Source organism: Bos javanicus, chromosome X, assembly GCF_032452875.1.
Source record: "Bos javanicus breed banteng chromosome X, ARS-OSU_banteng_1.0, whole genome shotgun sequence".
In the NCBI taxonomy this organism is placed as follows: Eukaryota; Metazoa; Chordata; class Mammalia; order Artiodactyla; family Bovidae; genus Bos; species Bos javanicus.
In genome coordinates this window covers 39,497,222-39,511,170 of record NC_083897.1, presented here as the reverse complement: position 1 = coordinate 39,511,170, position 13,949 = coordinate 39,497,222, and the positions used below count along the sequence as shown (strand labels likewise).

Genomic DNA, 13,949 nt, shown 5'->3' with positions numbered 1-13,949 from the left:
ACCCCCAGCTGCCTCCTCCCTTTCTCTCACAGGAGCTCCAGGAACCAGGAGGCAAAAGCAGAGGTCTGAGGGCCATGTCCTGAAGTCAGAGAGCAGAGGTGGTCCAGGCAGTACCAGGAGTCAAGATGAGGAGGGTGCCCTGAGTGTGCACCAGGGGCTCCCCATCCCAGAACAGAGGGGACCCCACAAGGGCCTAATCCCACTACCTTGTCAGTTGTGGAAATCTTGGACTGTGCTGACTGCACCCTGGGGAGACACCTCACTTCCTTCTTCAGGTAGCCAGGGGACTGGATGCCCTGGAGGCTTGCCCCTGTGAAGTCTGAGAGCACCTTTCAAGAGGAGATGTGTAAGTGGCCTGTGGCCGTCCAGGCTGTGGTTTTCAGCTGAGGCTGTTCACAGCCCCTCTCTCCACCATCCAGGCCCGTGGTCCCCATATGTGCCCATCTCCCCCCACCCCCGCCTCACTCCTGCCTCAGGCTGTGGTTTGATCCCAGGCATCGCCCTCATGGTCGAGATGAGTGAGCTGAGCAAGCCCGAGGAAGAACTTAGGACCCAGGCCCAGGGCCCAGTGGAGGCTCAGCTCTTGGGGCCTGAGGCAGGGGAGACTGCATCTGCCCCCCCACCAGTCTCTGCCCTTGCCCCCGGTAGCTCTGAATGAGATGGTGGCCAACCTGATTAAGTTCCTGCTGCTCAAGTATCCAGCCAAGGAGCTGACCTCCCAGGTGAAAATGCTAAAGAAGGCCCTCAGGGATAACCAGGAGCACTTTCCGGCAGTCTTCAGCCAAGCCTCACAGTGCCTGCAGCTGGTCTGTGGTGTGGAGGTGAAGAAGGTGGAACCCAGGGAGCACATCTACATCATGGTCCCCACCATGGGCCTCACCTATGATGTGATGCTGAACAGTGGGCAGGGCCTGCCCAGGGCCAGCCTCCTGGTGCTGGTCCTCAGCCTCATCATGTGGAATGCAGACCACGCCCCTGAGGAGAAGGTCTGGGGAGCACTCAGCAGGATGGGTGTGTGTGTCAAGAGTGAGCACTGCAACTTTGGGGAGCCCAGGGAGCTGCTTACCCACACGTGGGTGCAGGAGGGGTACCTGGCATACCGGCAGGTGCCTGACAGCCACCCTGCCCGCTCTGAGTTCCTGTGGGTTCCCCAGGCCTATGCGGAGACCAGCAAGTGGGAAGTCGTGGCATTTCTGCTCAGGGTCAAACAAAGGGCTTTGAGGGCCTTCCCACCCCTGTCTACAGAGGCTGCAAGGGAGGAGGACGAGGCGGCCTGAGCCAGAGCAGCATCCAGGTGATCCTTCCCTCTGTGATTGAAGAGGGAGAGATCAGCCTTCTCAGAAGTGCTGGCCCAGGCCAGTTGGGGAAACTGGTGTATAGCATCTTTGGGTTCCTGTTCTCTATGATGACATGGGGATTCATCTGTTTTCTTTAGAGAACTTTCAAACTTTGATTATTTTCGTAGAAGGCTAAATAGACTTCAGTGTCTTAACTTAGTGAATGATGTTGATCACAGTGTGTTTGTACTTACCCAGTTCAAGAACAAGAGCTTCACTGTTTTGTAAAAGAGACTGGAGACTCTTCCATTGTGTTTTGTGGTCCTGAACAGGATGCAATGGAATTGGAATTGGAACTGTTGTGGAAAAGTGAGCCTACTTAGCAGTAATATTGATGCAGGAAGAATTAGATGATAAAAGTAATTGTAGTGAATTCACGGTTCTGTCCTTCTTGTGTGTCATTTTCTAAAACTAAATTATCTCTCTCTATTTGGATTTGCCTGGGTTATTTTAGGAAGTAGCAGATAATTAATTGAGCCCCCTGCTCACTGGCTCGTGTATTCCAAAGACCTTTATGGAGCCTCTGCTCTGTGAAATGCTGTGTTAGCAGTGGGGACACTAGGAGAAGCAGGACACCCCCACACCTAGAGTGACGGTCTAGGAGCTGCAGTCACATGAGGAAGGTGGAAAGACATCCCCTAGTCGCAATGAACAATGCAACCCAGGGCAGGGTGGTGGGGTTACAGGAGGAGTGTTGGGCTGTTGGCGCCTGAGCCAGGGTGGTTTGGAGCTTGGGAAAGCTGGGTTCCTTCTGTGGGAGGTGATTGTGATGAGGCTGGGTGGTGGCAGCCCTCAGACTTGCAGACAGTGTGTCTGGGGGGTGACGGGAAATTCTGAAATGGATCATTGCTGTGAGGTGTCCTTTTGCATCTTGGATAAAGTCCAGAGAGATCTCTTTCTTGGGCAGGAAGGAAGGGGCCCTGGCTCTTGTCACATTGCTGTTGATCACAGGGGCAAATGAGGTGTTTTCATACCCCATGCTGCTGCTAAGTCACCTCAGTCGTGTCCGACTCTGTGCGACCCCATAGACGGCAGCCCACCAGGCTCCCCCGTCCCTGGGATTCTCCAGGCAAGAACACTGGAGTGGGTTGCCATTTCCTTCTCCAATGCATGAAAGTGAAAAGTGAAAGTGAAGTCGCTCAGTCGTGCCCAACTCTTAGTGACCCCATGGACTGCAGCCTACCAGGCTCCTCCATCCATGGGATTTTCCAGGCAAGAGTACTGGAGTGGGGTGCCATTGCCTTCTCCGTACTCCAAGACTAGGTACGGGTAAAATATCAGACAAATCCCAATCAAGGGACATTGTACAAAACATCTACTGAGTACTCCTCAAAACTGTCAATATCATCCAAAACAAAGAAATGTTAAAGCTATGGGGAAGCCAAGGAGACATTACAACTAAATGTTAGGCTGGTTTCCTGGCCAGGATCCTGGAGTGGGTAAAACCTATAGAAATCTGAGTAAAGTATGGGCTTTAGTTGATAATAAATAATGCATCAATACTTCCTCATTAATACTTCCTCAGTAATTCCTCAGTAATAAATGTATCATATTAATGTAAGATATTAGTAAGCGGGGAAACTGGGTGAGGGCATATGAGAAGCCCACGATTTTCACAAATATTATTCAAATCTTAAAGGGTTACAATGGAAAAGCTCAAATTAAAGTCTATTGACAGTTTCAAAATAAAAAAAAAGAGAGACAACGAAACTTTGGAGAAAAGATGCTGAGTATGTTTAAAAAAGGGCAAAACCAATACAATATTGTAAAGTAAAAAAGAAAAAAAAAGAAAAAGACACAATTAAAAAAAAAAAAAAAGGAAAAAGAAAGGAAACCAAATGCAAGCACACAGAACCTGTAAGTCTGAAACAACCCTTGCTAAATTATCTTCAGCTTTTCCTCTCCCTTAACCTCCAACCCCATAGAATATACTAACTGGGCCTCTTCCACCACAGAAACATCTCTGGATCCACTTTTTTATCAAGCCCCACAAACACTACCCTGATCCAACCTCATGATGTTTTGCCTGGATATGGGAAGAGCCACCACCTGGAGGCCAGGGGTAGACCTGGAACCCTGTATTGCCCAAAATCCACTTTAAGACGATTGCCAGTGTTATCTGCCACAGAAGAAGTCTGGCAAGTTCCAGCACGGGTCAGTGTCTTGCCAAAGATAAAAGAGTCCAGAGCAAACCTTTAGCTGTGCATACATGAGAGTGTGCTCAGTCGCACAGCCATATCCGACTCTTTGCGACCCCATGGAATGCAGTCCCCCGGGCTCCTCTGTCCGTGGGATTTCCCAGGCAAGAATACTTGAGTGGACTGCCATTTCCTCCTCTAGAGTACCTTCCCACCCAGGGATCAAACTTGCGTCTCCCACATTGCAGGCGGATTCTTTAACAGAGCCTCCAGGGAAGCCATGAGGAAACACAGGGCCTTCTCAGAAGAGCAGAACATTCACTGAGACTCCTTAAGCCAGGGGAGGCGCCTGTCCAATCGCTGATGCCCTGGGCAAGATCAGCTTGGGAACAGGGTGGTGTGTTTCCACACAGAGGCTGTTGCAGAAGATGCTGGATCCTGGAATTGACCTCCAGAAAAGTCGGTGGGGGACAGGGGGCAGTTTGGGCCTCCTAGCAGCCAAAGGCCTGAGGTTCTTATGTACCCAGAGCAAGAACCCAACCACACCTAACAGTCATATCCAATAAGGGGCATGAGGAGTACCTGTTATGAGAGCTGTCACGTATCCATCCTGGAGTGAAACCTGGGGCTGTGGTCCTGGCCTTGGCCCCAGAGCACGGATGTCCTCATGGAGGCTGGGGTGGCAGCTCACCTGCAGCAGCATCTGCTCCCCCTCCCTCTCCTGGCCAGTCCCGGGCAAGTCAGATGGGATCCCCAGGGCCTTGCTGCTTCCACCTCTCTGGGGCAGCCGACCCTCTGCACAGCCTGCACCCCTGGGAGGCCAGATTCCTCTCCTCCCTGGTTCCTTTCCAAATCCTCATTGGAGTCTGTGGCCTCTGGCACCTAGGAGAGCGTCCTGGGTACGATCCCTGCCATCTGCTAGAGCCTGTCCTCTGCTCAAACAGCCCGACTGGCTCCTAGCTGTCTCCACGGGTGGCTGACCAGACACCCCTCTGCCTCTCTTACTCAGGCTCAAAAGCCATGACCTAACAGTCACATTCAAAGACCCTGAGTTTACTCCAACACGTGGGATTCCACAGGGAATGGTCTGATACACCTCAGGATTATATAGATGTGCCCCGCACATCCATGGCAATGATTACTACTGACCCACCATGAGGAGACTCGCCCAGGGGCTGCGTCAAGTCCTGCGGGTTCGAGATGAAGCACCGTGGAAGGCGATGCTGCCCTGGGACTTCCAGATAAAGATACACACATGAGGTCATCAGGACCAGGGCCTAAGCCGTTCTCAGTGGGGGAGGGTGGGGGAGGGGGGCAGGCAGGACAAAACCCAAGGCCAGGTTCTGAGGGAGAGGGGGCACTGTGGGCAGCAGGGGTGGGAGGCCTCATGACTGGGGCCCATGGGGAGTATGCTCCCAACCCCAACAGAGACCTTTGGCAGCTGGCTGCTGTCCTCCTGATGGGAGACCGGGCAGAGCCCCGAAGGGGCTTTCAGTGCCTCTCACCGGGGGTGGTGGCAGGCTGTGGGTGGGGGTGGGTGGAATTCCTTCAGCCAGCTCCCTGTGGGCCAGCCTCTCTCAAGGATCAGAAGTGCAGGACTTTAGTCTCTGGGAGAGAAGCCTCACTCAGAGTTGTCTATGTCTGTGTGTTGTCCTGACTTGATGATTAACTCCCAGGCACCCGTGTCCCTTCAAAACAAATGGTCGTGACAAAAAAAAAAAAAAATGCTTCTTTTCCAAATTCACTGGTCACGGGTCATCACATGACCCTTCCAAAGTGAAGAGGCCTTGGCAGGGCCGTGTCCCCATGTGTGCATGGAGAGAGGAAGACAAGAAGTGACTGAACACCTGCTGCTGCTGCTGCTGCTAAGTCGCTTCAGTCGTGTCCGACTCTGCGCCACCCCACAGACAGCAGCCCACCAGGCTCCCCGTCCCTGGGATTCTCCAGGCAAGAACACTGGAGTGGGTTGCCATTTCCTTCTCCAATGCATGCAAGTGAAAAGTGAAAGTGAAGTTGCTCAGTCATGTCCGACTCGTAGCGACCCCATGGACTGCAGCCTACCAGGCTCCTCCATCCATGGGATTTTCCAGGCAAGAGTACTGGAGTGGGGTGCCATTGCCTTCCCCAACTGAATGCCTGACAGCTCTCCAATTCCACACTGCCTAGCAGATGCTCAACAAAGAGCAGCGGTTAGAACTTATAATGACACAATCTCCTTTGTTTTGGGGAAGAGAGTCTGAGCAGGTCACACGGGTCTTGAAATTCTCAACCATTTCCAAGTGTCCACTGACTATGTGGCAGATGCCACGTACGCGGCCAGAATCACATCTGTTCCCGTTGTTCTCTGGCACTCAGCAGGGAGAGCGGCCCCTTCAGCCCCCTGCACCCACCCGCACACCGCACTGCAGTAACCTCACCACCTCCTTAGGCCCGGAACTCGCTCCTGTCATTTGATGCCAGGCACAGCCTTAACCTGTTGAGTCTCTGCTGCCTCCACACTTCTGAACCTGCCTGAAGCCACGGACACTGGTGGATGTTGCATCTTTTCTGGCTAGTACGTATCTCTTTTGTCATTTGGATCTCAGACTCTGAGTCTAAGATAAATAAAAAAACCGTCAAAATCGCTGCTCTGTGTGTTTTCCTCTTAGGGGTTATATTATTCAACCTGGGTGTATGCATGTGTTTGAGGGGTGCGGAGCAGTGTCTTTCCCAGCTGGGAATCAAAGTTCCCAGGATCCAGTCACCCAGCAGGATTTCTCCACTTGGCAGCTTCTCTTCACTCATTTCATCCCTCTGAAATCTAGAGCATGTGCACAAGTGGCCAAAATAAAGTCCAGATGACCAAATAAATGGTCATTTCAATATACTTGGTAATCCGCTTTCCCAGGACAGAGAGTAGAGGGCCAGCCCAGGGACTGCTGGGCCATACTTCAAAGCAACATTTGCTCTTCTCCAGGATTCCAAGCAGATGGTGGGGCAGTGGTAGAAAACACGTCCTTTTCCCCTGTGGTCAACACCAATGCAACAACAGTCAGGACCCCTTCTTTCCTGCCCGAGAAAGAGATCTCTCTGTGTTTTATCCAAGATGCAAAAGGATACCTCACAGCAATGATCTGTTTCAGACTTTCCCGTCACCCCCAAGACACACTGCCTGCAAGTCTGAGGGATGCCACCACGCAGCCTCTTCACGATCACCTCCCACAGAAGGAACCCAGCTTCCCAAAGCCCCCAGAACGCCCTGGCTCAGACACTGACATTCCAGCATTCCTCTAGGAGCCTGACCGCCCCGCCCTGTGTTGCCTGGTTTAGTGTGACTAGGGGACTTCTCTCCACCTTCTTCGTGTGACTACGGCTCCTAGATCATCGCTCATGGTGTGGGGGGTGTCCGGCTTCTCCTAGTGTCCCCACTGCTAACCCAGCCTTTCATGGAGCAGTGGCTCCATAAAGGTCTTCAGAATACACAAGCCAGTGAGCGGGGGGCTCAATTCATTATCTGCTGATTCCTTAAATAACCCAGGCAAATCCAAATGAACAAGAGATTATTTAGTTTTTGAAAATGACACACAAGAAGGACAGAACCATGAATTCACTACAATTACTTTTATCATCTCTTCCATCATCAATATTACTGCTAAGCAAGCTCACTTTTCCACAACAGTTCTAATTCCAATTCCATTGCATCCTGTTCAGGACCACAAAATACAATGGAAGAGTTTCCGATCTCTTTTACGAAACAGCAAAACTCTTGCTCACGAACTGGGTAAGCACAAACGCACTGTGATCAGCATCATTCATGAAGCTAAGACACTGAAGTTTATTTAGCCTTCTATGAAAACAATCAAAGTTTGAAAATTTTCTAAGGAGAACTGGTGAATCTCCACGTCATCGTACAGAACAGGAATGCAAAGAAGCTGATACACTGGTTCCCCAAACTGCCCCAGGCCCTCACTTCTGAGAAGGCTGACCGCTCCCTCTTCAATCTCAGAGCCAAGGATCACCTGGATGCTGCTCTGGCTCAGGCCACCTCATCCTCCTCCCTTGCAGCCTCTGCAGACTGCAGTGGGAAGGTCCTCAAAGCCCTTTGTTTGACCCTGAGCAGAAATGCCATGACTTCCCACTTGCTGGTCTCCGCATAAGCCCGGGGACCCCACAGGAACTCATAGCGAGCAGGGTGGCTGTAAGGCACCTGCCGGTACTCCAGGTACCCCTCCTGCACCCACGCGTGGGTCAGAAGCGCCCTGGGCTCCCCAAAGATGCAGTGCACACTCCCGACACACACACCCAATCTGCTGAGTGCTCCCCAGACCTTCTCCTCAGGGGCACGGTCTCCATTCCGCATGATCAGGTTAAGGACCAGCACCAGGAGGCCAGCCTTGGGGATGCTCTGCCCACTGTTCAGCATTGCGTTGCAGGTGAGGCCCAGGATGGGGACCATGATGTAGATGTGCTCCCTGGGGTCCACCTCCTTCACTTCCACGCCAAAGACCAGCTGCAGGCACTGCGAGGCTTGGTTGAAGACCACCGGGAAGTATTCCTGGTTATCCCTGAGGACCTTATTCAGCATTTCCGCCTGGGAGGTCAGCTCCTTGGCTCGATACTTGAGGAGCAGGAACTTCATTAGGCTAGCTATCATCTCGTTCAGCGCTTCCTGGGGCAAGGACTCCCCAGTGCCTAAGGAGGACACTGTGGGGGAGGAGGCCGAGGCGGATGCAGCCACCCCTGCCTCAGCCCCCAAGAGCTGCACATTCACCGGGCCCTGGGCCTCGCCAGGGTCCTGAAAATCTTCCTCGGGCTTGCTCAGTTCACTCATCTCGACCACGAGCGCGATACCTGGGATCAAACCACAGACAGGAGTCAGCCAGGGTGACAGATGGGGACCACAGGCCAGGCTGGGGGAGACAGGGGCTGTGAATGGCCTCAGCTGAGCACCACACCCTGGGCGGACTGACACAGGCAACCTACAGGTCTCCTCTTGAGGGGTGGGTGCTCTCAGACCTCACAGGGGCAAGCCTCCAGGGCAGCCAGTCCCCTGGCTACCGGAAGGAGGAAGTGAGGTGGCTCCGCAGGGTGCAGTCAGCACAGTCCAAGATTTCCAAGGCTGACAAGGTGGGGGATTAGGCCCTTGTGGGGTCCCTTCTGTTCTGGGGTGGGGAGCCCCTGGTGCACACTCAGGGTACCCTCCTCACCTTGACCCCTGGTACTGCCTGGACCTCCTCTGCCCTCTGACCTCAGGACACCAGCTGCAGCCCTCTGCCTTCGCCTCCTGGTTCCTGCAGCTCCTGTGAGAAAAAGGGAGGGGGCAGCTCGGGGGTATCCTGTGGCACTGCCCTGAGCCTTCTGTGACAGTACGAGGGGTGGACTCTGTGAGGTCCCCCCAGTTGTGTGGCGGGAGGTCCCCTCAGGGCTCCCTTGTAGTGCTCACCTTGCCCCTGGCACGACCTGGTCCCTCCCCTCTGGGGACCTGCATGGAAATTCAGAACAAGATCCCAGCCTCCACAGAAAGCGCTGAGGGGCTCCACACGCTGCCGAACCTGCCCAGGGCTTCCTGTGGGTCCTAGGCTGGGGAGATGCTCGGTCATCAGCTCCTCCTCACGTCCTGCCTGGCCTCCCAGCACTGACCACAGGGGTGGGGGGTCTGCTTAGTCCTCCCTCGGGTTTGGGGAGTTCAGCCTCTGCCGACCTGAAGCCTCTGCCCTCCGCCCAGAAAAAACCTCACCTCCCGAGGTCCCTAAGCCAGAAGTCAAGAAACTGCTCACCCCACTCTAGGGCCTCCAAGAGTCCCCACAAGGGCTAGGATCCCTGCCTCCCTGTTGGGGTCTTTCCGCCTCAGTCCATCCTTGCATGCAGCCTGGCCCTCAGGCAGGACCGGAGACTGTCCCGTCCGCCATTTTGAGACCCCTCCGCTTTCACAAGATCCCCAGTCTCTCTGAGACCAGCATGTGAGAAAGGCAGACAGACAGAATGTGCTCCCAGGGCCGACTACAGGGGCGGGGATCTGTGGGGTTCCGTCGGTCCTCATGCAGGGTCCCCTCAGTCCTCCTTCAGGCACCTCACCTGCCTCCGGCCGGGACCTGGGATTCTCGCCTCTCCCCAGCTGAAGCCCCGCCCCTTATACCAGGGCCCCAGTCTCTCCAAGACCCGGATGTCAGGAAGTCAGACCATGCCTGCTGCGCTCATCCTACCCCCACAGTTGCCCTGGACTGACGGCAGAGATGAGCTTCTCTGAGGTGTCCTCTGATTGGAGTTCAGGGTCCTCTAGTTCCTCCTCAGGGTCCTCAACCTGACCCCCCACCAGACCTGGGAATTGGACCACCTAAGGCTCCGCCCCATATGCAAGGTCCCCAGTCTGAGATCCGGACGTCAGGAAGTCAGGCCGCCTAACCAGGTCTCCAGTCTGAGATCAGGATATGAGGAAGTGAAACCCCGCACATTGGGCTCATCCTACCCCAGGGCCGCCAAGGACCGGCAGCAGCTACAAGCTTCTCTGAGGTCTCCTCCGATTGGGGTCCAGAGCCCGCTCAGTCCTCCCTCAGGGTCCTCAACTTGAAACTCTGGAGGAGCCGGGCTTCTTCCCTCTGCTCACCTGAGGCCACGCCCCCTTTCCCAGGTCCCCAGTTTCTCTGAGACCTGGATGTCAGGAAATGCAACATGTGCTCATCCACCCTCTGTGCTCCCTGAGCCTTGATGTGAGGGTCCCGCCTCTGGTCAACACAAAGGGCATCCCCAGATCTGTCAGGGCTCAAGATGTGGTCCCTGAGGGATGATGAAAGGCAACCCCACTGATCCCTGCCCCTGCTGTCAGCCCTGGGCCACCCTGGTGGTGGGATGAGCACTTGGCAGCCTGTTCTGACTTGCGCATCTGCGTCTCAGAGACATTAGGCAACTGTTAGAAGGGGCAGGGCCTCAGATGGGCAGGCGGGAAGATCTTAGTTATTTTGAGGGTCAAGGTGAGGACACTGAGGGAGGACTCAGGGGCTGCTGGACCGCAGAGCAGAGTGGGCCCTGGGAGGACACAGGGCAGACGAACCATGCTGTGTTTCCTGACATCCGGGTGTCAGAGAGACTGGGGACCTGGTATAGGGGGCTGACTTCCTGACATCCAGGTCTCAGAGAAACTGGGGTCCTGACATAAGGGATGGGGCATGAGTGGGGAGAGGAGAGAATCCAAAGTCCTACACAGAGACAAGTTGAGGTCCCTGAGGGACGACTGAAGGGACCCCAAGTGAAGACTCTAGGGACCCCAAGGTAAGACTGATGGAACCCCACAGATCTCAGCCCCTGTTATCGGCCCTGGGAGCCCTCGGGGTGAGAAGAGCACACTCGGTCTGTCCTGTCTTCCTGAGACCCGGGTCTGTGAGAGTAGGGACCTGGTGTGAGGAGCAGGGACCTCTTCCCACCTTTCCTGGTGGGGAGAGGACAGAGCCTAGGTCCACCAGAAGTCAAGGTGAACACCCTGAGTGAGGACTGAGGGTAGTCAGATCTCAGACCAGAGGGAACCCTGGTAGTCCCCAGGCAGGACGACCTCGTGCCGCATTGCCTGACATCCCTGTCAGAGAGACAGGTGAAAGCAGCAGAGCCTCCAGATTGCAGACAGGACACTTGCAGGTCTTGCCTGGAGTACAGGCTCCATGCGAGGAGGGACAGAGGCAGTTAGACCCCAACAGGGAGGGATCTTGGCCCTTGCAGGAGGGTCTTGGAGGGCCCAGAGCAGGGTGAGCAGGGTGAGCAGTTTCTTGACATCTGGCCTAGGGACCTCGTGAGATGAGGTTTTTCGGGTGGAGTGCAGATGGCTTCAGGTTAGCAGAGGCTGGACACACCAACCCTGATGGAGGACTAAGCAGACCCCCGCCCCTGTGGTCAGTGCTGGGAGGCCAGGCAGGACGTGAGGAGGAGTTGAGGACCGAGCATCTCCCCAGCCTAGGACCCGCGGGATTCCCTGGGCAGGTGCAGCCTCATGTGGGGCCCCTCAGCACTTTTTGTTCAGGCTAGGGTCTTGTTCTGAGTTTCCTCGCAGGTCCCCAGAGGGTAGGGACCAGATTGTACCAGGGGAAAGGTGAGCACTGCAAGAGAGCCCTGAGGGGACCTCCCACCACACTAAACTGAGGGGACCTCACAGAGTCCACTGCTCGTACCGTCAGAGAAGGCTCAGGGCTGTGCCACAGGATACCCCCAGCTGCCTCCTCCCTTTCTCTCACAGGAGCTCCAGGAACCAGGAGGCAAAAGCAGAGGTCTGAGGGCCATGTCCTGAAGTCAGAGAGCAGAGGTGGTCCAGGCAGTACCAGGAGTCAAGATGAGGAGGGTGCCCTGAGTGTGCACCAGGGGCTCCCCATCCCAGAACAGAGGGGACCCCACAAGGGCCTAATCCCACTACCTTGTCAGTTGTGGAAATCTTGGACTGTGCTGACTGCACCCTGGGGAGACACCTCACTTCCTTCTTCAGGTAGCCAGGGGACTGGATGCCCTGGAGGCTTGCCCCTGTGAAGTCTGAGAGCACCTTTCAAGAGGAGATGTGTAAGTGGCCTGTGGCCGTCCAGGCTGTGGTTTTCAGCTGAGGCTGTTCACAGCCCCTCTCTCCACCATCCAGGCCCGTGGTCCCCATATGTGCCCATCTCCCCCCCACCCCCGCCTCACTCCTGCCTCAGGCTGTGGTTTGATCCCAGGCATCGCCCTCATGGTCGAGATGAGTGAGCTGAGCAAGCCCGAGGAAGAACTTAGGACCCAGGCCCAGGGCCCAGTGGAGGCTCAGCTCTTGGGGCCTGAGGCAGGGGAGACTGCATCTGCCCCCCCACCAGTCTCTGCCCTTGCCCCCGGTAGCTCTGAATGAGATGGTGGCCAACCTGATTAAGTTCCTGCTGCTCAAGTATCCAGCCAAGGAGCTGACCTCCCAGGTGAAAATGCTAAAGAAGGCCCTCAGGGATAACCAGGAGCACTTTCCGGCAGTCTTCAGCCAAGCCTCACAGTGCCTGCAGCTGGTCTGTGGTGTGGAGGTGAAGAAGGTGGAACCCAGGGAGCACATCTACATCATGGTCCCCACCATGGGCCTCACCTATGATGTGATGCTGAACAGTGGGCAGGGCCTGCCCAGGGCCAGCCTCCTGGTGCTGGTCCTCAGCCTCATCATGTGGAATGCAGACCACGCCCCTGAGGAGAAGGTCTGGGGAGCACTCAGCAGGATGGGTGTGTGTGTCAAGAGTGAGCACTGCAACTTTGGGGAGCCCAGGGAGCTGCTTACCCACACGTGGGTGCAGGAGGGGTACCTGGCATACCGGCAGGTGCCTGACAGCCACCCTGCCCGCTCTGAGTTCCTGTGGGTTCCCCAGGCCTATGCGGAGACCAGCAAGTGGGAAGTCGTGGCATTTCTGCTCAGGGTCAAACAAAGGGCTTTGAGGGCCTTCCCACCCCTGTCTACAGAGGCTGCAAGGGAGGAGGACGAGGCGGCCTGAGCCAGAGCAGCATCCAGGTGATCCTTCCCTCTGTGATTGAAGAGGGAGAGATCAGCCTTCTCAGAAGTGCTGGCCCAGGCCAGTTGGGGAAACTGGTGTATAGCATCTTTGGGTTCCTGTTCTCTATGATGACATGGGGATTCATCTGTTTTCTTTAGAGAACTTTCAAACTTTGATTATTTTCGTAGAAGGCTAAATAGACTTCAGTGTCTTAACTTAGTGAATGATGTTGATCACAGTGTGTTTGTACTTACCCAGTTCAAGAACAAGAGCTTCACTGTTTTGTAAAAGAGACTGGAGACTCTTCCATTGTGTTTTGTGGTCCTGAACAGGATGCAATGGAATTGGAATTGGAACTGTTGTGGAAAAGTGAGCCTACTTAGCAGTAATATTGATGCAGGAAGAATTAGATGATAAAAGTAATTGTAGTGAATTCACGGTTCTGTCCTTCTTGTGTGTCATTTTCTAAAACTAAATTATCTCTCTCTATTTGGATTTGCCTGGGTTATTTTAGGAAGTAGCAGATAATTAATTGAGCCCCCTGCTCACTGGCTCGTGTATTCCAAAGACCTTTATGGAGCCTCTGCTCTGTGAAATGCTGTGTTAGCAGTGGGGACACTAGGAGAAGCAGGACACCCCCACACCTAGAGTGACGGTCTAGGAGCTGCAGTCACATGAGGAAGGTGGAAAGACATCCCCTAGTCGCAATGAACAATGCAACCCAGGGCAGGGTGGTGGGGTTACAGGAGGAGTGTTGGGCTGTTGGCGCCTGAGCCAGGGTGGTTTGGAGCTTGGGAAAGCTGGGTTCCTTCTGTGGGAGGTGATTGTGATGAGGCTGGGTGGTGGCAGCCCTCAGACTTGCAGACAGTGTGTCTGGGGGGTGACGGGAAATTCTGAAATGGATCATTGCTGTGAGGTGTCCTTTTGCATCTTGGATAAAGTCCAGAGAGATCTCTTTCTTGGGCAGGAAGGAAGGGGCCCTGGCTCTTGTCACATTGCTGTTGATCACAGGGGCAAATGAGGTGTTTTCA

The 13,949-nt window shown here is 54.7% G+C and overlaps 1 protein-coding gene and 2 pseudogenes across 1 annotated transcript; 2 read left to right on the top strand and 1 right to left on the bottom strand.

Annotated features, from left to right (window-relative positions):
• Positions 1-466: 466 nt before the first annotated feature.
• Positions 467-1,980, top strand: LOC133242850 (melanoma-associated antigen 10-like; annotated as a pseudogene).
• Positions 1,981-6,666: 4,686 nt separating this feature from the next.
• On the bottom strand, positions 6,667-9,599 carry LOC133242848 (melanoma-associated antigen 10-like). Its single transcript, XM_061409076.1, has 3 exons — positions 9,530-9,599; positions 8,662-8,754; positions 6,667-8,305 (listed from the first exon to the last, which is right to left on the bottom strand). The coding sequence occupies exon 3, from the start codon at positions 8,283-8,285 to the stop codon at positions 7,491-7,493; it is 795 nt and encodes a 264-aa protein (XP_061265060.1). The 5' UTR covers positions 8,286-8,305; positions 8,662-8,754; positions 9,530-9,599; the 3' UTR covers positions 6,667-7,490.
• Positions 9,600-10,583: 984 nt separating this feature from the next.
• On the top strand, positions 10,584-13,621 carry LOC133242847 (melanoma-associated antigen 10-like; annotated as a pseudogene).
• The last annotated feature ends 328 nt before the right edge of the window (positions 13,622-13,949 follow it).